General features: G+C 43.8%; 1 protein-coding gene and 1 long non-coding RNA gene across 4 annotated transcripts in view; both read right to left on the reverse strand.

Annotated features, from left to right (window-relative positions):
• Positions 1-3964: 3964 nt before the first annotated feature.
• The window catches only part of EML4 (EMAP like 4), a 94043-nt gene continuing 77245 nt past the window's right edge, over positions 3965-20762 (reverse strand). For all 3 annotated transcript variants that reach the window (XM_079968536.1, XM_079968535.1, XM_079968534.1), the window contains 6 exons: positions 18591-18679; positions 15520-15617; positions 9262-9349; positions 8189-8287; positions 7644-7774; positions 3965-6898 (listed from right to left, as the gene is read on the reverse strand). In XM_079968536.1, the coding sequence (XP_079824662.1) occupies positions 6428-6898; positions 7644-7774; positions 8189-8287; positions 9262-9349; positions 15520-15617; positions 18591-18679 (976 nt within the window). In that variant the 3' untranslated portion in view covers positions 3965-6427. The remainder of the gene's footprint in view (positions 6899-7643; positions 7775-8188; positions 8288-9261; positions 9350-15519; positions 15618-18590; positions 18680-20762) is intronic.
• LOC307212050 lies at positions 9645-11720 on the reverse strand. Its single transcript, XR_013836769.1, has 2 exons — positions 10153-11720; positions 9645-9957 (listed from the first exon to the last, which is right to left on the reverse strand). It is a non-coding gene; the product is annotated as an uncharacterized lncRNA (long non-coding RNA).

The raw sequence follows: 20762 nt of genomic DNA on the forward strand, positions 1-20762 counted from the left end.
CTGCGTACAGAGCACATCTTGCTGTAGGAAGAGAAGGGAGAGGGCAATTGACATATTTTACGTTGGTGAAATACTAATGGTTGGGTATCAGCTGTGTGTGAACCCCACATTACAAGGTGGACTGAAGCAATTTGGGGAACGTTGTGTTGTTCCCGAGTCAGATCACACCATCAACTAGTCTTCTCCAGGCACACCAGGGACTCCATAAGCTTGAGAGTGGCTACATGGCCTTTAGCCCTCACATCTCAGCACCAGAGTCCACTACTGATATAGTTGGAAAACAAAAGATTATTTCATTTGGTCCATGCACGAGCCTCGGAAAGGGCAGTGAACAAGTTAACCTCTTCTAAGTGCCGAGAACAGTGGTGCTTAGAGGAACCACAAAATGGCCACCCACTGTTTCTTCCCACTTCCTGAAATATGCAGGAAACACATACCTAATGGCCAAGTTAACCTATCAACCACTCTCTGCTTCCAGACTGGATTTATTGCAATGTGGGGCTGCCCTTGAAGAGGACTCAACTTCAACTGGTCCAAAATGCGCTGGCCAGATTACTGGCTGGGAAGAGCTGCATCACTTGCCAGTTTGTTTCTGTGCCCTATTCAAGGTGCTCGTGTTTGTGTTTAAGGTTCTAAAGGACTCAGAGCCCAAATACCTCAGCGACTGTGACTCCTTGCCTACAGACCCCCTCACGTGTTAAGATTGACAGAGGCAGACCCCTTGAAAGCTCCACCATCTTCAGACGTCTGCAGGATCTGTGTGTGATGGCAACCCAGGAAAGAGCATACTCTGAGGCAGCTCCTAAGTGTCCCTCTCCACAGAGGTGTGTCTGCCATCTTCATTATGTAGCTTTCATCAGATGCTGAAAACATATTTTTGTTTCCCTGGCATTTTATCCGAGATATATATTTTAGGACCCACCCTATTCTCAATTGTTGTACGTTTTAAATATTGTATTGCTAAAAATTGTTTAAACTTGCCCTGGGATCTCATGATGAAGGACAGTTAATACTACTGTTACTAGTAGTAATATTTCTGCATTCATGAGGTACTATCGCAGCAGCATCTCCACATTCATACGTTGTTCAAGAGATGTGGTTTCCCCACAGAAGTCAAACTGTATGGGACTCAGCTTGTATGTTATGCCACTTCACAAACGTTGTGTCCACATGGCTCACTTTGTTTTTGGAGTTTTTCTGACCCATAAAATGATAGAAGACAAGGGATATATGTGGGAAAGCTGAAGGTAATTCCTAGGGCACCATGCTGTCTACAGACAGGTTTCTCCTGAGACCACTAACATTATTAGTCATTGATGAAAAACTTGGCAGTATTCTCCTTTTTTTGCACTTAGTGAGAGACTAACAGACAGAAACAGCAAATTTTCTGAAAATTTCATTTTCTTTAAAAATTGGCATATTGAGAGTATTTAAAATACTGCTGCTGGAAACCAGGAAGAGAGTCTGCAGAAGCCGCAAAGCTGATCTTGTTCCAAACTTATCTCAGCAAGTGTTCTTGCTGCAGCCGACAGAGACTCCAAAATGGAGAGTGCGTGTACTGGAAATGGAGTTCTCCAACCAAGTGGAATGAAAAGCACTTCATGTTCCTTTGTTGCCGCATTATGTAAATAAAACCCAACTGTTCGTTGTTTACAGTTTCAGAGAACTGAAGTCTGGAAGCTGAGCACTAACCAAGATGAAGTTGCTTCTCCCTTTGCAGCATCTCAAACACACCCACCCACTACTTTTCTTCTGGCAATTAGGCAAAAATTCCAGTCTGGGCCTGAGACAAGGCACCACCTGAGGCGAGAGGGACAGCTGCCCTTCCTCGCTCTCTCTCACATCCCTTTTTAAGTTTTGCTTCTGCTGCTGATGTGGCAAAAACATGCCTCTCCTTCCTCTCCCTGCAATTTTCCAAGGTGGTTAGACACTCGCTTTTCAAACCGCTTAACCATTTTTAAAGGCTCCCTTCCCTTCCCCAGAGAGAAAATGGAGGCATGCTAAGGCAGCAGCAAAATGTTAGGAGCAAAGGAAGCGAGAGAAGTGGTGGCAGACGAGATACCTGACTGGGGTCCCAGGAAACAATAACTGCCCCCCACACTGCCTGATGCAATTATTTTGCCGAATGGCTCAGCTGGTCCTGTCTCTAGTTCAGGCATAAGCAAACTCGGACCTCCAGATGTTTTGGGACTACAACTCCCATCATCCCTAGCTAACAGGACTAGTGGCTAGGGATGATGGGAATTGTAGTCTCAAAACATCTGGAGGGCCAAGTTTGCCTATGCCTGCTCTAGTTCATGTCTTGATCATCTCCCACCTTGAGTAACACAAGCTTCTCTTTCATCTATTGTTTCACCTTTATGGGTCCCTGTTGTCATCATTATGTTAGAGCAACAGGTGGTGAAACACATTCTTCCTTAAACCCCAACACTCATTTCCTGTCTGTTCCTAAATGCAGCTCTCTTCTTGCCCCCCCTCCCCACTTTTCCACTCTTCTATTGCAATAGAACTTAGTAAAACCTCCAGATACAGTGGAAGTATACACCAGATTAAACAATTGAAGGCTATTGCCCGGTCCATTCTAGAGACATATGAATGGCATTCTGCAGTGTTTGTGCAAACGAACACAGTTGAGTGGAAGGAGAACATCAGCACCAAGGATGGGTGCAGCTTAGCAATAAACTTGGCCAGAGGACCAAAGAGAGTGCCTGAGAGAAAGGACCCCAGGAACCCCTTATCTGTGAGCAAATGCTTGCCTTTCCCCCATATAAAAAGTGGATTGGATCGTGGAAAGCGCTTATTCTTCAGAATGCCATAATCCGTTCTACAGCTTCCCCATTCTTTAATGATTAAAGCCCAAGCAAAACATCTGTCACAAATAAAAGACTGAAACAATGAAGTCTCCTCAATCTCGCTTGGAATGTGAACGAGCAAACATCAAGCAATTAAATTCTGTTTTCCATCCAGCTGTTAACTCCTCCAATGCCAAGAAGCCATTGTTTTCAAAGCACTTTGTTGTAAAAAAAAGCAGATGCAATCGTATCTTTTGGTACATTAAGTTATAATCGCAAGGGATGGGGCTTCCATGTTCAAGAGCCTGTAAACATCCCCTTACCAAAATGCCAAGAAGTGGCCATTTCCAGATGAATCTGAAATTCCACAAGCATCTGGCAGAACTACATGGACCTTGGGTCTGGTCCAACACAACTAAATCGACACTGAAAGACCAGGCTGGTTGTGGCTCATGGGAACTGGAGTCCAAAAGCACCTTTGGGTGAGATGGGTACACAAAATCCCCCATCCCTGCTCTAGAACAAATGCAGTAGGAATGCTATCTAGTTCTAAAAGCTCATGTCATACTAATTTTAGTGAAACTGGGCTCCATTGGGCAACAATTCTGAACAAGCCAATTAGATAAATCACTGATATATTGCTCCTAATGTTAAAAAACACACAACTCGATTCAAACAAAACAAAACAACCACACCAAATAAGGTGAAAACTATGCACAATAATGTCTTCTTTTCAAAAAGTTGTCTTAAGATGTAACCTTATACGGTTGCTCTGAAAAAGGGTTTTACATGCAAAATTTATTGGGCACATCCCAGCCAATTGTTTCCTAGTCCCTTTTCTGACATTCCTTCTGGCTTGCTCCAGAGTTAAAAGCTGGTTGCTTGGGTGAAGCTATCCCAGAAATGCCTCTCCACCTACAGCAATCTACACAGAGCAGTGATTCCATACCACTAACATTCACTTTGGCCATTCCAAAGAAGAGTCTGCGGAAGACTTGCACTTCTTCTCCTGATGCCTGTGAATTAGTATGGGGATAAAAGGATGAACGCTCTCTTTGTGCAATGGTTGCACAGCTAGCCCACGTAAACTGGAACCAACAATTCAGGTGAGCAGAAGATGGGTACTTAAAAACACGTGCAAGGTGCAGCCCCAAAGAGAAAAAAGTACCACATTATTTTGATTCTTTTATTATTTTTTAAATCTTCAAATTTTTTTCTGCCATGAGACAGGAATGCATGATAGAAATGGCTCAAACATCTTCACATGACACTCTTTAAATCATATTTCATTCACAATTTCCCCCTAGAACATCTACAGTTAACATAATCCCACCCATTTCCATCCATTATCACAGATTAAATTATCCATTAAACAGTAGTTGCCAGCAATCGAAAGCTGTAAGGCTTTTTTTTTTGCATAATAGAAAAACAACAACCCTCCTTTAGACTACAGCATGAGGGAAAAAAAAATCACGTTAACTCTCTCATTTTACATGGCAACCCCCAGGTAATAGATATTTTCAAAATGAAATGCATTGTTTCATGGTACTCATCAAGGATGAAAAAGAGAGTTATGCGTCCAATAAGCTTTGAAAAAAACATTACTACATAGTACTTTTTCACCATAAGTGTATTCCTTTTAAAGGAATCCATTACACTAGGATGGGAAACCTGTGGCCATTCACACATGGTTGAACTACAATTCCCATCATCCCTGGCTATTGGCCATGTTGGCTGGAGCTGATGGGAAAGTCCAAGAACCAGCTGGAGCAGCCCAGGTTCTCCATCTGTGCATTACACCTTGACACAATCATCTGCAATCGTCTGCCTTGCCCACTGACATTATTTGGCAAAGCAGCTAATCACACACAAGAGTTCTCCAACACCATTACTATTTAACAGCACAGTTTTAAAATAAAACGAACAGATAAATGGGTTGCTTGGAATCCACGCTTCTCTCCCGTTTGAAGAGAATTATTCTGAGGTTTTCCGGAATGGATGTAAACAAAGAGGAGATATATCTATCTATATATGTATATGCATACATACAAGTGTCCTTTGGGAGTTCATTTGAGTTCTCAATGTTACCAATGATGAATAGATACCTGATCTGTAGTAATTACTCCTGAGAAGATACTAGAAGGGAATGACAGTTCAGATGCACTTTGGAATGGCACAATCACGTAAACGCTTGCACACTTAAGACTTAACAAACTCATCCAAAGTTTCTAAAAACAATTCTAAAAACTAAACTCTAAGATATCAGCACAATAAAAAAGAAGATCCTATTAAATCAAAACATAAAACAACTAGGATTTTTTTTCCAGAAAACTTTTTTTTAAAATGTAGGAAACTCTAGGTAATTAAGAAAAACTTAGCCGACAGGATTTTTTTGTGTATTTTTTTGTTTTAAATGGTACTTTTCCAAATGCATAATAAAATGCCATGGTATCCCATAACTGGCCAGGGTCCAGCCATCTCAGAGCTGCAAGATTTACAGCAACTGGGCAAGAGGAATAAAACAAGCACAAAAAACCTGTAGCACGCAGAAGAGAAAAAATCCAAAAATATCCTACATAATCCAAGTTAATGTGACATTTACATTAGAGCAATTAAAAAAGGAGGCTGTAAAAAACCCCATTTGAATTTTTCTGATTATGACGGTTTTTGTAAGCAATTGATTTGTTATGTTAATCCCAAGCACCAGATTTCATAACAATGATATTCCTCTAACATTGAGCCTCTTCGCGAGAGAATGAGCTGTATCGTCTGAAGGCCAAGTTTAACTTGAGAATCTGAACTTGTGTCATCATGCAATGAAGTCAGTTCACATCAAGGTCACAGTAGGTGTTCTTGAGTTTCAATATGTCTAGGCAAGTAGCTCCCTGGAAAAGACGTCCTACGGTGCCTGTCAATTAGAAAAACTACGTGAAGGTGGTTGTCTTAAAAGACCCAACTTAAAATCCATTGTCGGGGAAGGAGAAGTGTTCGTTAATATGAGTTGCCTTAGAGCTAGCTAGCAGCACCCAGGTGGCTAGTAGGAATTAGTAGTGTTAGAAAATTGCATAGGTGTTAACAAAGAAGGCAGAGGGCATGATGCGCGATCATGTTGTCCTCTTCGCTTCTTCCTCTCTTTTTAATATAAAAAAAGAAGGAAGAGCTCCCATCAACAGCTTGCCGTTTTATTGGCTTTGCTGCACCCGGCTTGCATTATGCAGAAGGTATGACTTAGTCCTTCTGGTTGGTGTTAAAAAGTTATTTCACAGGAGGCTTCCCTCCGCCCCTCAGCATACAGCTGGAGCTAATTCCCCCTTCTCCTCTAGCCCCAGGCCATTTGCACCATGCCTCTTTCCGACGGCAATTTCAGAATTACATTTAATCTATGTTTACATCCTACTATCCTGACCAGCTCTTGAATGGAACTGCCAAGACGGGTCCTTACAATAGTTCCATGCATTGAAAACAGAAGATCGGACTAAAGGTCGTCAACTGAAACCCAACAACTTGGGTTGCTCCTAGACTGGAGATGCTTCCCCTTCCCTCTCCCCTTCTTGAACCCTACTCCCTTTTACAAAAGTATGCACACTGAGGGGATTTTCTTTTCTTCTAAAAAGACCATCTTGAACTTGCAGCTGTTAAGACAACGGAGAGGTTTCCTGCTGGTCTTCCGTAATAGTGGATTCGCTCTGCTCCTCGCTTGTTTCGTTGGATGGTTCTTCACCATTTGGCTCTCCTGGATCCAGACTGCTCCCCTCACTTTGCTCCTCGCTCTGCTCTTCATTGGCTTCCACAGTCTGCTCCAGATTACTCTCTGAGGACGTCGGGGAACCGTCCGTTGCATTTTCGTTGGCTGCCATTCCGTCCAACGGCTGAGCAAGGGGAATGGGGGTACTCGGCTGCACAAAGCTTTCGCTGGCACTAGCTGGCACTTTGGCCGTGCCCATATCTACCGTGATGTCGTTGTGTGGCAGAGTTACTTTCTCCACAAGTCTCCATTGGATGATACTCATGTCTTTGCCTCCAGTTGAAATCAAGTGGCTGTCGTTGTGAGTGAAGCTGACGTTAGTCACGTGGCTGCTGTGGGCGCTGTATTTATGACTTGGTGCCTGTTGAAACAAACCAGGAAATGACAGTCTGTGCTACTTGATGAGGATCAGAAGACCAATTGGAATAGCAGCTTCATGCCAGCATTTCAACACTGCGAATATACCCAGGAACAAAAATATGCTTCTTACAAGGCCAATCTAAGAATCTCCCAATTTAGAAGGAAAGTAGGGGTGATTCAGGGGAGATTTTCATAGTCTTGAGTTGGATGGTGCTATTAACAAGGCATCTCAAGCTGGACTCCCTAGATTCCTGAGTCTGTGGACTTTGGTACCCCCAAAATGCTGCATTTAAAATAAGTAAGGCCAACAAAGTTAATACTCTGAGCTCCAGGGGGCCGTGGGTTGAGAGGCAAGGGGGATTTTTCATTTTGGATGACAGGTTTAGACTTTAATCACACTGTATTATTTTTCATGGGCACTCTAAACCAGTGATTTGGGGAAGCAATGCTGAAACAATCCCCTCCCACTTCTCCCATGAAGCCCAATGGATCTCTTCCCCACCCCCAGCAAAAACAGCTTGCATCCCAATCAAAAACTGGGTTGGGGGGGCAAAAATCCACTTGCACCAATGACCCTGGGAGCAAGAGAATATTTCTGTGAGTGGGGAGGAAGGGAGCAGGGGGAGTTGGTGAGCCTTTAGATGTGATACTGGAACAAGTTTACTACCACTCCAGTATGAGCACACACATGGTTCCACACATGCATGTATCACCCTTGCCCCTAAAAATGTGTCATTTAGACATACCTTTGCCTTGGAGCAGGGATATTGAAATAGATGGACTTTACAAAAGTCATCAGCAACTGCGATCACCTTCCTGTTGTGGGACCTGATAAGAGCATTTATGTCTGTCCCGTCTGATCCTTCAGGCCACACTCCTTCAATAGAGGAAAGCCAACAAATTAGGGTTGTCACCTGCTTGAAGAAATCTTTGCTGATTAGTCACATGAGTGAGCAAGGCAGTTCTGGAGACAGAGGCACTGTTTAGATGATGCACAGAATGGAATCCTGCAAGGGAAAGTGGCTGAAGAGTGAGGAATATGGCTTAAATCACTGTGTGCAAAGAAAAAGTCGAGCAACTACCAGTTTCGGAAGCAGCTTCTTGAAAAAGAGGGTGGGAGAGGCCATTTTCTTCACAAGGACACTTCTTTTTTGCAACATTAGCCTCTGTTGAAAAGCTGCATCCTTGCTTAAATAGTAGAGCTAAGAAAGTGCTTCACAGTTAACACTTAGCTTAGCTTTCCGGAGCACCCCTGATTTAAAATGCAAGAAGGGTCTTCTTTGCTACTCACCAAACACCTGAAATCCCAGCACACAAGTGTACGTCGTCCAATCGATATCCTTACACTCAGAACGATTCCTCATTAGTTTGCAGCCGGCTGGAATGTCCCCTTCAAAAAAAAAAATGCCCGACTCTTATTGGAATCACATAAGCTACATTTGTTTTAGCTGTTTCTGACATTAAGAGTGTTACTTTTTCTTTCTTTCTTTGAACAAGCATCCAAGTGCATCTTCTAGCATTTCTATAGCTTTAAGGGTATGAACTGAGAACTCATGGGTCTCTTGATGCTGCTGGAGTACAACTCCTGTCCCTGAAACCACTGGCTGTGCTGCTTGGGTGAGTTCAGCAACATCTGCAAGGCCACAAGTCTCCCGCACCTGGTCTAAGGCAAGCCTGTCTTTCTCACATGGATATATAAACACTGGCTTAACCAGCAGGGCTATACCAAATATTAGGGAGAGAATGTATACAAAGCTACATGCAGCTACCAGCCAAGTACCAGGGTCCCCAAGTGTTCAACTTCACCCCATTTTTGGAAACACAGGAGGTTAATGGAGACCCAGCAAGCTGCTACACTCTGCCAGTGTCCTGCCTTTGGGCAGGCCGAAGGGCCACGAAGCACGTGGCGTGCTAAGGAAAGAATGCTAAATAAATGCCAAGTAGCATTATTCCATTGCAAAAGTGAAGTTTTTAAATGCCAGCAGGTGTCCGCACCAGTAAGTGACACAGGGCTCTAATGAGGCAAGGGTGTGTGTTGTTTTTGAAGCTGAAAACCTGCTTCGTGACACATCACACACCAGCACCACTCTCCCCTATAAACTGTTAAACTGATTGATGTCCCTGCAGAGATGTAAGCTATATTTGGAAGCTCTGTTAGCAAGAAGCAGCTCTGAATAATATCAGAAGGTCAGGTTACAGAAGGTCACGCCAGTATCCCCTGTCAGCAAGCGTTTTGCACCAACAGCTTGACTTGCATCAGCTCTCCCCACCACCTCTCTCCCTCCACCTTCCCGCCCCACTGCCTCCCATTATGAATGTTCAGGCACTCCTGTAGCCTGGAGGTAATTACAGCTTTGTACTCACAGTATAGTATTTCATAGTCTCCCGAGTTTGACATTATATACTTATTTTCTGGGGACCAGTCAAGGTGCGTAATATAGCTGGAATGTCCCTAAAACACACACAAACACCAAAAAAGAGAAAACAAGCAAGCTATCAAAATTCCGATCAGCAGAAAGAAGTATTTCCGCCTGCTTCGCTGTTTAATCCCCCTTTGAGAAGTTCATAGAAGCAAAACGTCACGACTGACTGTAGGAGTAATTTACCAAGTTCTATCGCTGCAGAGAACCCATTCATTTTGATGGAATGCACGTAGAAGCCCATGAATTGAACTGCATAGGGCCTGCTGATTGCACTCCACAGATACAAATGCTTAAGTTCTTCTGCCTGGTTATTATAGATAACTGGATTTTATGCTGTGTTAAAATTTCACCAAATCTTTAACAAAAGCAAGCTGATGGGATGCTAGAAGATATGCAGGAATGCAATGTAACAAAGGACTGTTTGAAGTGTCTGAAGCTAAATTTGTATCTGGCAAATGGTGAGAGAAAGAACAGCAGCTTTCGTCTACAGCAGGTTTAGCTTTTGCTGCTTTGAAGTCTCCCCATGACCTGAGCTATAAGTAGGTTCAGACCATGGTTTAGCCATGCGCTTAGGCTGTCCCTCCTCGTCGTCCAGCATCTCTGATTGCCCTTCTTACTTCTGACTCAGTGGACTCAGCTATACAGCTGCAAATAAAACGTTTTAAGTGTGTTGTAAAGTGCAATATAAAAATATTACACTAGATGGCGATGGTGAGCTATGGCAAATTCAATATATATTTCAAAACGTTTTTTAAAAAAGCATTTTCACAGTGGGGTAGATTCCACCAGTATCAAATCGTAATTTGCCAGCAGGTTAACATTTCAGCAAAACATAATTTGCCTGGTTCTCATGCAATGACAGATTATAATTTACTACTAAATAGGGAGCAAGAAGGGAAACTCAGGGCTCATCCACATTATGCCACTCATCCACATTTTGCCAATCCATGGTCTGGTGTTACACATCTGAGCAGCCATTTACACATTGCAGCAGCCATTTCTGCAATTACTCCAGCTGCAGTTCAAGTGGAAATTGTTGCTGTGAGATTCATCTACGTATAGGCTGGTTCACAACCAAGATTTCCTCATGTGATTCAAAATGCAGGGAGATCTGTCAGATAGAGGGGGAAAATAAGCAACTGGTTTATTTGAACTAGCTTTTAAAAATGTCCTCAATTGGTTTGGAAGACATGCTCCAGGGTTAAAAAGCAAAAGCTCTCTCTTTCTTTCCCTTCCCCTGCTCCTTCTCCTCATCCTGAATCTTCAAGATGCTGGAAGCTAGAACTGACATGGGGGGAGGTGCGGGGAGAGAGTGGGGACCACCATTTACTACATCCTGCCAGACATTTGGCAGCTGTAAACATTCCGAGGGGAGGCAGAGAATGGGTGGGTGGGGGGGCCAATTGGGAAGGGGTGCTCTTGAGTCGGAAAATCCCTTTGAGCCAGCAACTGCGATGGGAGAGGTCTGGACACCACATTGCTTCAATAGTTGAAATAGCAGAGTTTTGCATTCCATTCGAAAGGAAAAAACCTCCCCTCGGCAGCGACCACAGTGAGAGACATATTACACTTTGCTTCTGATCTACGGTTCACATAGTGAGAGTAATCACTACTGGCACCTTTGGCTAGTAAAACTGAGTGAGTGAACAGGGAAGCTCCCTTTCTCATCTCTAATGACAGTCTTCTTGGATATGACAAGGAGAGAGAGAGAGAGAGAGAGAGAGAGAGAGAGAGAGAGAGAATGTTAGGAGTTAAGAGTTGTTAGAGTGATTTATGTTGAACGGCCAGACAAGCTCACTCACATTCAAGTACAGTGGTACCTCAGGTTAAGTACTTAATTCATTCCGGAGGTACGTTCTTAACCTGAAACTGTTCTTAACCTGAAGCACAACTTTAGCTAATGGGGCCTCCTGCTGCCGCCGCGCCGCCGGAGCACAATTTCTGTTCTCATCCTGAAGCAAAGTTCTTAACCTGAGGTAATATTTCTGGGTTAGCGGAGTCTGTAACCTGAAGGCGCATGTAACCTGAAGCGCATGTAACCCGAGGTACCATTGTATATATGAGCAGAAGCACTCTGAAGTCTTTCCTTACTGCGTAAAGGATGGGGACAAGCAGAGGTACGCAGCACATGCAAGAATGCTGGCGCAGGAATTCTGCATGCAGCCCTGCCCCCTCCACACTCTGAACCTTCACACGCCCATAAAAATTCCAGAACATGCCTCTCACTCTGCATATATTGTATTATCATACCTATTTAGAGACCACTTCATGGCATAAAGCCATTGACAGCACACAGTAACGCCAAAGCACAAACTCTTAAGAACAATAAAACCATCCATACAGACTCTAAACAGAATGAAGCCATTTCATCAAACAAAAAATAATTAGGACTCCACAATGTGAAGAAGAAGAAGAAGAAGAAGAAGAAGAAGAAGAAGAAGAGTAGTAGTAGTAGTAGTAGTAGTAGTAGTAGTTTGGATTTGATATCCCACCTTTCACTCCCCTTCAGGAGTCTCAAAGCGGCTAACATTCTCTTTTTCCTTCCTCCCCCACAACAAACACTCTGTGAGGTGAGTGGGGCTGAAAGACTTCAAAGAAGTGTGACTGGCCCAAGGTCACCCAGCAGCTGCATGTGGAGGAGCGGAGATGCGAACCTGGTTCCCCAGATTACGAATCTACCGCTCTTAACCACTACACCACACTGGCAAGACTTTGCTAATAGTTTGCTAAAAGTTTCTGAAGCAACCACAGGGATACAGTGTCATCTTGTTACATAGTACACATCAACGGACATATGCATCTACACACAAGTGCGTGCTGCACACAATGTGACGGTAATATCTGAAGGCAGTGCATGGATACAATGCTGTCCTTGTACACAGAAGATACAGTTTAATGCACAAAGGCCATGTCTCCTTCTGGTGCTAGAAATACGAATTATGTACTACTGTAAGTATGGCGCAGTGTTAGAGAGCCCTGACATCCTCCCTGCCATCTGGACAACATCTGTATGGGCTGACCTCAGGTTTGAACATGGAATGCAAAATTTTATTCTGAATAAGCACACCAGTTTTCATTTAGATATCCGAGATTGCAAGGGAGATATCACATTGAACTACATATTTTCCGGACTCCGTTCGGTTCAAAAGACAGAAAGCTTCAAACTTCCACTCCAATGCCCCCATTTTCAAGGGAGATAGCACAGTGCATTGCATTTTGCATTTCCTTCTCCTGGGCGGTAGGAATGTTGAGCTGGTTGGTACCCAAACACGAGGCACACAAAAGAGCCCTAAACACACAGACCAAACCTATTCTGATCAGTGTTTGGAATCATCATATTACAGAACAAACAACCAAAGCAGGGATGAGCTAAGCTGAGGCAATTTTACAATGATTCAATATTCAAAATATGCACCCAAAACAATCCCTCTGAACAAGAAAACACTCTCAGAACTAGCAAGTGAAATAATGGAAACTGAAACTCCAGGAGCCTTTTAATTCATTTAAACTGGGAAGAACATAATACACACCTTTTTATGAACTGGCAGAGAAATCAAGAGTCAAGCAATTCAGAGCTTTTAATAGGAATTGTAGTGTCGGAAATGGCTCTCCATTGGATTGTTGGTCTGAATGATTGTCCAAAGCATAGAACATGGGAAGCTGCCTTTAGCAATTCAGACCTTTGGTCCACCTAGCTCAGGACCGCCCACACTGACTAGCAGTGGCTCCCCAAGGTTTCAGAAAGGTGTCTCTCCCAGCCCCTACCTGGAGATGCCAAGGAACCCAAATTTAGGACCTGCTTGCATGCAAAGCATGCGTTCTGCCACTGGGCTGCAGCCCTTTTCCAAGGTGCACAGATCACCCCACCCATGACACTGTGTGGCAAAGCTTGGCCCTGATTCCATGTGTTGGAACAAGGGACCCTGAAGAGGATTGCCTGCACAAGATCATGTGTAAGGAGTTAGGCAAAATAAGAGTATCCCGTATCTAAAGCAAGTCTGCACAACACTTAGCCAGCGAAGCTGAATATGGGCCACTGGCCAGCTACATGATAATTTTGCTGTGTTTGCAGCCTCAGGCAGGGCACAGCACATGTGAGCAACATCAGAAGGCTCAGAGTCTGGGAGGTATGTTTTGGCTGCAACAATAACAGGGCAGAAAGGCAAGAGGGGGCAGCAGCCGTAGAGACCAGGCTGGGAAGGAATTCAAGGCAGATACTGGGGAAAGGGGTCACAGAAGGGACAAGGCTTGGGAAAGTATTAGCAAGTATTAAAACAACGGCAACCCTAAAGCAGGATCAGCAGTGGAGACTTTTGTATGAAAGACTGTCAAGAAATGCCAGGCATCTGTTTGATAAGTCCACCGGCATCCTTCCCTCGCTTCCTTTTTAGTCAGGTGCTGGGAATCTTTGGCCCGCCAGATGTTGCCAATCTACAACTCCCATGATCCGTGGCCAATGGCCATGCATATTAGGACTGATGGGAGCTGTAGCATTTGGAGGCTGGGACCATGGAGGAAAAATAACCACCAAAGCAGTCTGGCAGAGAATGAGCGCCAATTCCTGACACACAACAGCCACCCCTTCTAGTTCCCACCATGTCAAAGTGGTTGTAGCCAGAGGTGCCAGTGTGACCTGCTATACTGTTTCATGACCTTTCTTAATGTCCTAAACAATGTCACTGTGATCTAGTGTCAGCCTACCAGTTTTGACTCTTGTTTCTCTTGGAAATAGCATCTACATAAGTACACCTAATACAGCACTGCAAGGGTAACATAGGATTAAAAATGACCAAATACCAACCAAACAACCAGGGGAAAGAAAACCTGGAATTCTGTAACAGATGCGCCTGCGATGCATCGTTTGAATGTTTAACAACCATCGGTTCTTTTCACAAATAATTATGTTAAATTAGAAATTCCCCACAAGGGGGCAATAGATTCTACAGATACACAATCCTCGCGCTCTGGAAGAAGAGGATAAATGCTGTGCGATAAAAGTCCGCAGCAACCATTGAAAGCAGCGTGAGTGAAAAGGTTATGTGCATTTCCTGTGTAACTTAGTGGAAGCCTGCATTTTTGACAAGCTGGAGCCCTGGTCCCAGAGGATGGTCTGAAGGCACACGGTGCAGGAACCTTGCCGAAGCTAAACAGGTCTGGGTCTACTTAGTGGGAGACGACACAGATTGGAACCATATGCATGCTGCCTTGTGCTTCATCGCTGAAGAAAGCAATTTGGTATTCCTTACTCTGACTAACTAAGGCTCTTCAGAATCTCAGGGGAGAGGCTGCAGCTCAATGCTAAAGCTTTGCATGCAGAATGCTGCAGGTTCAGTCTCCTGCATGTACAAACAGGGCCAAGTAAGACCTTGGCCAAGACCCTGCAGAGCTGCTGCAGTCATTGCAGACAAATTTGAGCTAGATGGATCAAAGTCTTGCTCTGTCTTATAAAGTTTTCCTACCCTTGAGTGACACTCCTTCCCTTAAAATTCACATGGCATTTCATCCAGAGTTAACTGTAATCTCTGACACCCATGTTCCTAACAGTTAATGCACTTAAAAGAGCCCATATTGCATGGGAGGGAAGGACCTGTGCCACTGATCCCAACCACATGCTTCCCGCTTTCTAATATGATCACAGCTGAATTGCTATGCTTCTGCAGCAACGTATGAAGGGAAAGAGCGGGTGGGAAGACCCCAATTTTTCATTGCCTTTTAAAAACCAACACGAATCCCGAAGTTAGCGTGCTGCAATGGATCATGTTATGGTTTTGGATGTGGGTGCACAACATCAGTTCCTCCTACAAACTTTGTTGACATTTACCAGTAGTGTGAGGGCTGTTTGCTCCCTGCCTGTTGAAATTGTGCGGGGTGTGGATTGTGACTCACAAAAAAACCTTTGGGCATCACAGTACCACAGTGAGGACTTATGGGAGCAGCCAGACTTAAAAAACAAATAAAATAAAATGGAATTTGCCTAAGTGACAATTTGGGGTTTTTGTGGGGGCAGAAGGAACTATTATGGGGGCTCATGTGTTGCAGGTTAGCCATGCCTGCTCTAGAGATACATGCTACCCCACCACAGTTTTTAAAGGCATTATTAGGGTTCCTGATCATTATGTGAAAAATTCCACACTGGTTGCCATTATGTTGCATGCAAAATCCTTTTACTGTAACCAATTCATCTTGCATAGGAACTTACAGTGCACTTTCCATATCTACTGTACTTCCTTCCATTTTCTGTCACTGTGTAGAGGTAAATGAAGTTATCGTGGGATCCCACTGCAAGTAAGGTGCCATCTGCAATGAAAATCAGAAACAAACTCTATGTTGTGATATCCACTGCCGACTGGCAGACCAAACATATTCCAGATGTGCTGAACAACTCCCTCCCTGTATAACATCATCCAGAGCTCATGGGGTGGCCTCGCTGTTGGTGATGAAGGAGGACTGAAAACACCACATGATGCAAACAGCAGGGATAGGAAACCAGATGTTGTTGGAGACCCAAGCCCCATCATCCCCTCACAAGCGGCCACATTTGCCGAGGCTGATGGGAGTTGGGAGTCCGATAACATCTGGAGGACCACGCATTTCCTATCCCTGCCATACAGGATAGCCTCTCATAATCCATTACCAAATTGGCCCCAGAGAACTGCGAGGAGAAGGAAGATTGCAGATAGCAATTTTCCTAATTCCTCCCCCTGCAACTCCTGAAAGCCATTTCTGGAGGCTGGGTAAAGGTAAAGGGACCCCTGACCATTAGGTCCAGTCGTGGCCGATTCTGGGGTTGCAGCGCTCATCTCGCTTTACTGGCTGAGGGAGCTGGCGTACAGCTTCTGGGTCATGTGGCCAGCATGACTAAGCCACTTCTGGCGAACCAGAGCAGCGCACGGAAACACTGTTTACCTTCCCGCCGAGCAGTACCTATTTATCTACTTGCACTTTGAGGTGCTTTTGAACTGCTAGGTTGGCAGGAGCTGGGACCGTGCAACGGGAGCTCACCCCATCACGGGGATTCGAACCGCCGACCTTCTGATCAGCAAGTCCTAGGCTCTGTGGTTTAACCCACAGTGCCACCCACGCTGGGTAGAAGTGGTCAAATTCAGATGGAGGCACCCAGTTTTCAGCATTCCCCGTTCCATCAACCCACATTGGTTCCCCGCCCCTACCTACTTTCAGGAACCACAATCTGGCCATAGTGCAAAAAACTATGAAAGAATCAGGTTTTGCTTTTGCTTTTTAGCATTCAATTAAAAGTATGTATGTGGTAGGCAAATGCACCAGAATGAGGATTGGCTGGCAAAGCTACTGAGTGTATGTCTTGTAGCAAACCAAGAGTCGTTGCAGTCCATGTGTGAGTCTGCCTCTCCAAAGCAGAGGTTTTCTGACCATTCCCTGCTAATTTAAGCCTGGTTAGCCAATAGAAATCTGGGCTCCCCTCCTTTTCTTTTCTTATTTAAAAAACCTCCTGTTATGTTGCTCAGGTGTTGTTTAAGGCTCTGTGGAAGGTTTATGATGATTTCTGTAAGCAGTCTCAAAAAACTTTGGAAAGGTGGGATACAGATTTACTGAACTTTTTTTTTAAAAAAAAGATTATTCCATGCATAAAAACTCTAAACATGCAGAAAGGCTATTTGGAGTAAGACTAGCATAGCTGGGTGTTCCTGCAGAATGCCGGCATTTTTTCACACTTTGCATTCAGCTCAAGAAGCACCTGTGCTAACTGAGAACTCAGTACTGGATTGCGAAAATATTTGTCCATCTGAACGCCTTAATTTAAAGCACAATTGGCCATGCTATGGGCTTGGAACATGACAAAAGAGTCCTCTGAAGTGTCTGCAAATGATAATGATTTCCAAGTAAGCTGATTCACACATCAGGAATGGAAGAGCTGTCCGTGTAAAGTGACAATTTGACAGGCTCAGGGGGGGAAAGAAGAGACTTTATGTTGACTGCCTCCCACAGAGAATCTCAGCCAAAATCTTACAACATGCAGAGTTGCATCTAATCGAGCTCCAGTATACCTCTCCTCGCAAATGTAGCCTCTATGCTTGGCACACTATGACACAGAAAAAAGTTCCTTTTCAGACAAGGAACTCCTGGTTTCCGCTACAGCATGAAAGACCTCCTGTGCAGGCTACTCTCAGTCAGTGTTAGAAAGTGAGATACGAAAGCTAGGAGCTAAATGGCACCTTAAGCCTAGGTTATGAGTGCTGCAATGGAGTGTCTAGGTGTGCTTTTCTTGTAACAGTAATACAAAGCTGAAAATGAATGAACTACAGCTAAAATATTATGTTCAGTTTTCACATGGTCCAGTTCTTCCCCTGCCCGCCCCCCTAATATTCTTAAGAGGGTCTCTTTCCCAGTCTTCAGAGAGTAGCTGGAAGTGGGGAGGCAGAAAAAGGTCCTCCATTCCTTCCAGCAGTGGCAGTTTCAATTTGAAAGAAACTGCTCGCACTAACAAAATTTCCTGTCGCAAAACGCGCCTAGAACAATGGGAGTTTTGAATGCTGCTCTCAGTATTAGCAGGGCCCCACTTGAGGACATGAATGAGCTATCCAGGGTCAGGCTCAAAACAAATGGCCTACATGCCTGGCAAATCAATGGGGCACCTGGCATGAAAGCAGCAGAGCAAAAACTTCCATTGATTCTCCTTCCCCCTAAAATATTTTGCAAAAAATAGGAAATGGCAACTAATAAGAATTGTGCTGCTTCCTGGGGGGGGGGGGGGGAGCTGTCATGGATTATTGAAGCCATCCCAAGTCATTTCCCAGCAATATGAAAATAGGTAAGTACATCAAATTATATCAGAGACTTACAATATTAAGGGCACAAACAACTTAGCAATACACAAAGATTATTGTACTGCTGAGGTTGACCCATTCAGCAGCTGTTTTACATGCTTGGATCATAACTCCATAACAAATTGTCCCATTTTTGTAGGCCTGCCATTGCTTATATACCTGGTGGGTTATATTTTCCATCTGAATTAACATCTCAAAATGCTTTATTTAGCCTGCTATTCATGGAGAGAAGCTGGCAAACAACACTGTTGATTCAGGTGCAGCCAAAACACAAGTGAAATCCTTCATTTCTGCACCTGCTTTACAAATGATCTACTATGTTAATGCTGGAACGTAATCTGACATGAGTGTTAAAGCCATACTAAGACCTATGTAATGTTACCTTGTTTGTTTGTTTTTTAAACGATAAATCTAAACATGTGTTTGGAAGGATGCAAACTCTGAAATTCAATGCAGTTCTGCCTACCTACTGTGTAGCGCATCACCGAAAGCTGCTCATTGCCATCTGTATGTATAGAAACCAAATCTCTTGTTTCGGCATCTAGAACAAACCACCTGTTAAGAAGAAACAGAAGGGAAACATTCTAGCAAAAGCTATGACCAATTTTTTTTTTAAGGCTCTATGGGCTATGATCACATCCCTCTGACATTACATTCCTAGAGACATGCGATGCTGAAAAATATATTTTTTATTAATATGTGTGTGTGTAGTACATGCATATATTTGTGATATGTTTTTCTGAATACGACACATTTTTAGTCTTTCCGGGGAGGTTTGCCTGCCACCATCTTTGTGGTCTTTTCAGCATGAAGTGAAGACCTTTCTGTTCGGTCAGGACTTAGGTAGTCTAGGCCTCTGTTTTTGAAATCGGTTTATAACTTTGGGAATGTGTGGAAAGTTCCATTCCATTGTATTAATGTTAATACAAGAGGTCCAGAGGACACAACACGAGAACAGGCCTTCTCTGCAATGGCTCCCCATTTGTGGAATGCTCTCCCCAAGGAAGTTCACCTGGCACCTTCATTATATACCTTTAGGTGCCAGGCAAAAACATTCCTTTTTAACCAGGCCTTTGATTGATTTGACTAACATCCTATGCCCTTTTAAAATGTGGGCTATTTTGGGGAGGGGAGGTTTATTGGGTTGTTGTTTTTATTTTGATTATATATTTTGTGGCTTTATATTTTGATTTTGTTCTGTGAACCGCCCTGGGAACTTTGGGTATAGGGTGGTATATAAATTCAATAAATAATAATAGTTCTTTTTCAATGGTTTGAGGTGCAACTCTGTTTTTAATTATTTTTTACTTATCTATTGTAAACTGCCCCAATAATTTTGTATTAAAGGGTCGTATACAAATGCTGTATATGCATTAAAGCAGGTTGGACTAGATCAGGGGTCCCCAAACTAAGGCCTGTGGGCTGGATAAGGTCTGAGGGACTTGTTTATCTGGCTTGAGGCAACCCCCACCACCCGCTGCCGCCGCCTGCTCTTACCGGCGCTGTGCTGTGCGGCTGCCCACTTCCGGGTCGGAGGAGCACCGGAAATAGCTTGTGTGCATGTGCAAGCATTATTTCCAGTGCACATCCAGGTCAGAGGAGGCCCGTTCACATGTGCACAAGCTATTTCCGGTGCTCCTCTGACCTGGAAGTGCGCTGGAAATAGCCTGTGCGCATGTGTATGGGCACGCGCTCCCCTGCCCTCCGGCCCGCCATGCAATCAGCGCTGGAGACACTGGCGCAAAGCGTGGTAAGTTTGCTGACCCATGGACTAGATGACCCTTGGAATCTCTTCTATGAACACAACATAAAAAATATAGAACTGTGATTCTACAGCACACATTGTTACATTTAAAGCATGCATGTAAAACGGAATACTCTTCATAGTTCCAAAGGAACACGAAGGAACGTGATTGACTCAACCTGCCAGTGGCCTGTCATGCTCAAGTTGAGCAAACAAAACTCTCAACTGCAGCAGACAGCGTGGAAGCTGGCAATGTGTAGTGGCTCAAGAATGCAAGTCGCAGCTCGAATTTCACCTTAGTCCCACCTGCAATATCTGCATGATAATAGTAACAAGTCTGAAACCATGCCTGAGGGGGGGAAAGCACCCCAAGAATGGAAAAAAGGAGAAACACTTCTCTTTGTGACTAAGCTCTGCAAAACTTTAGTTATGACCCTCAGAAGAAGAGGTACGTAAAGAAGATAGGCTTCTGGAATAATGCAAAAAGCTAATTTTACAGCTTTGTCCTACAAAAAAGGTATGGTTTCAGAGCTGTGTTATTATGATGGAATAACACAGCACTCAACTTAAATCCATATGGATTGATTTTCTCCACCTGTTGTGTGAAGAAAACTGTATGCTGCCGCTCATGAACAGGTTGCCAACAAGGAGACCAATTACAAGTAATCGTTAACATCCCATTTGCATGCACTGGGATGCACTAAATTTGCAGTCCACAAAGGTTGAACATTGTAAATGCAGTGCTCTTAAATCTGCAAGGATGCTGAATTTTTCTTGGGCCAGAGGCAGCTGGGGCCATTTTACTTAAGCTACCAGACTGCCATCTATAAATAGTGTGCAAAAAATTAAAAACATGGGACAGCAAAACAAAATTCATCTTGACATTTTAAAATC

This window comes from Podarcis cretensis, assembly GCF_951804945.1.
Source record: "Podarcis cretensis genome assembly, chromosome: 3".
Taxonomy (NCBI): domain Eukaryota; kingdom Metazoa; phylum Chordata; class Lepidosauria; order Squamata; family Lacertidae; genus Podarcis; species Podarcis cretensis.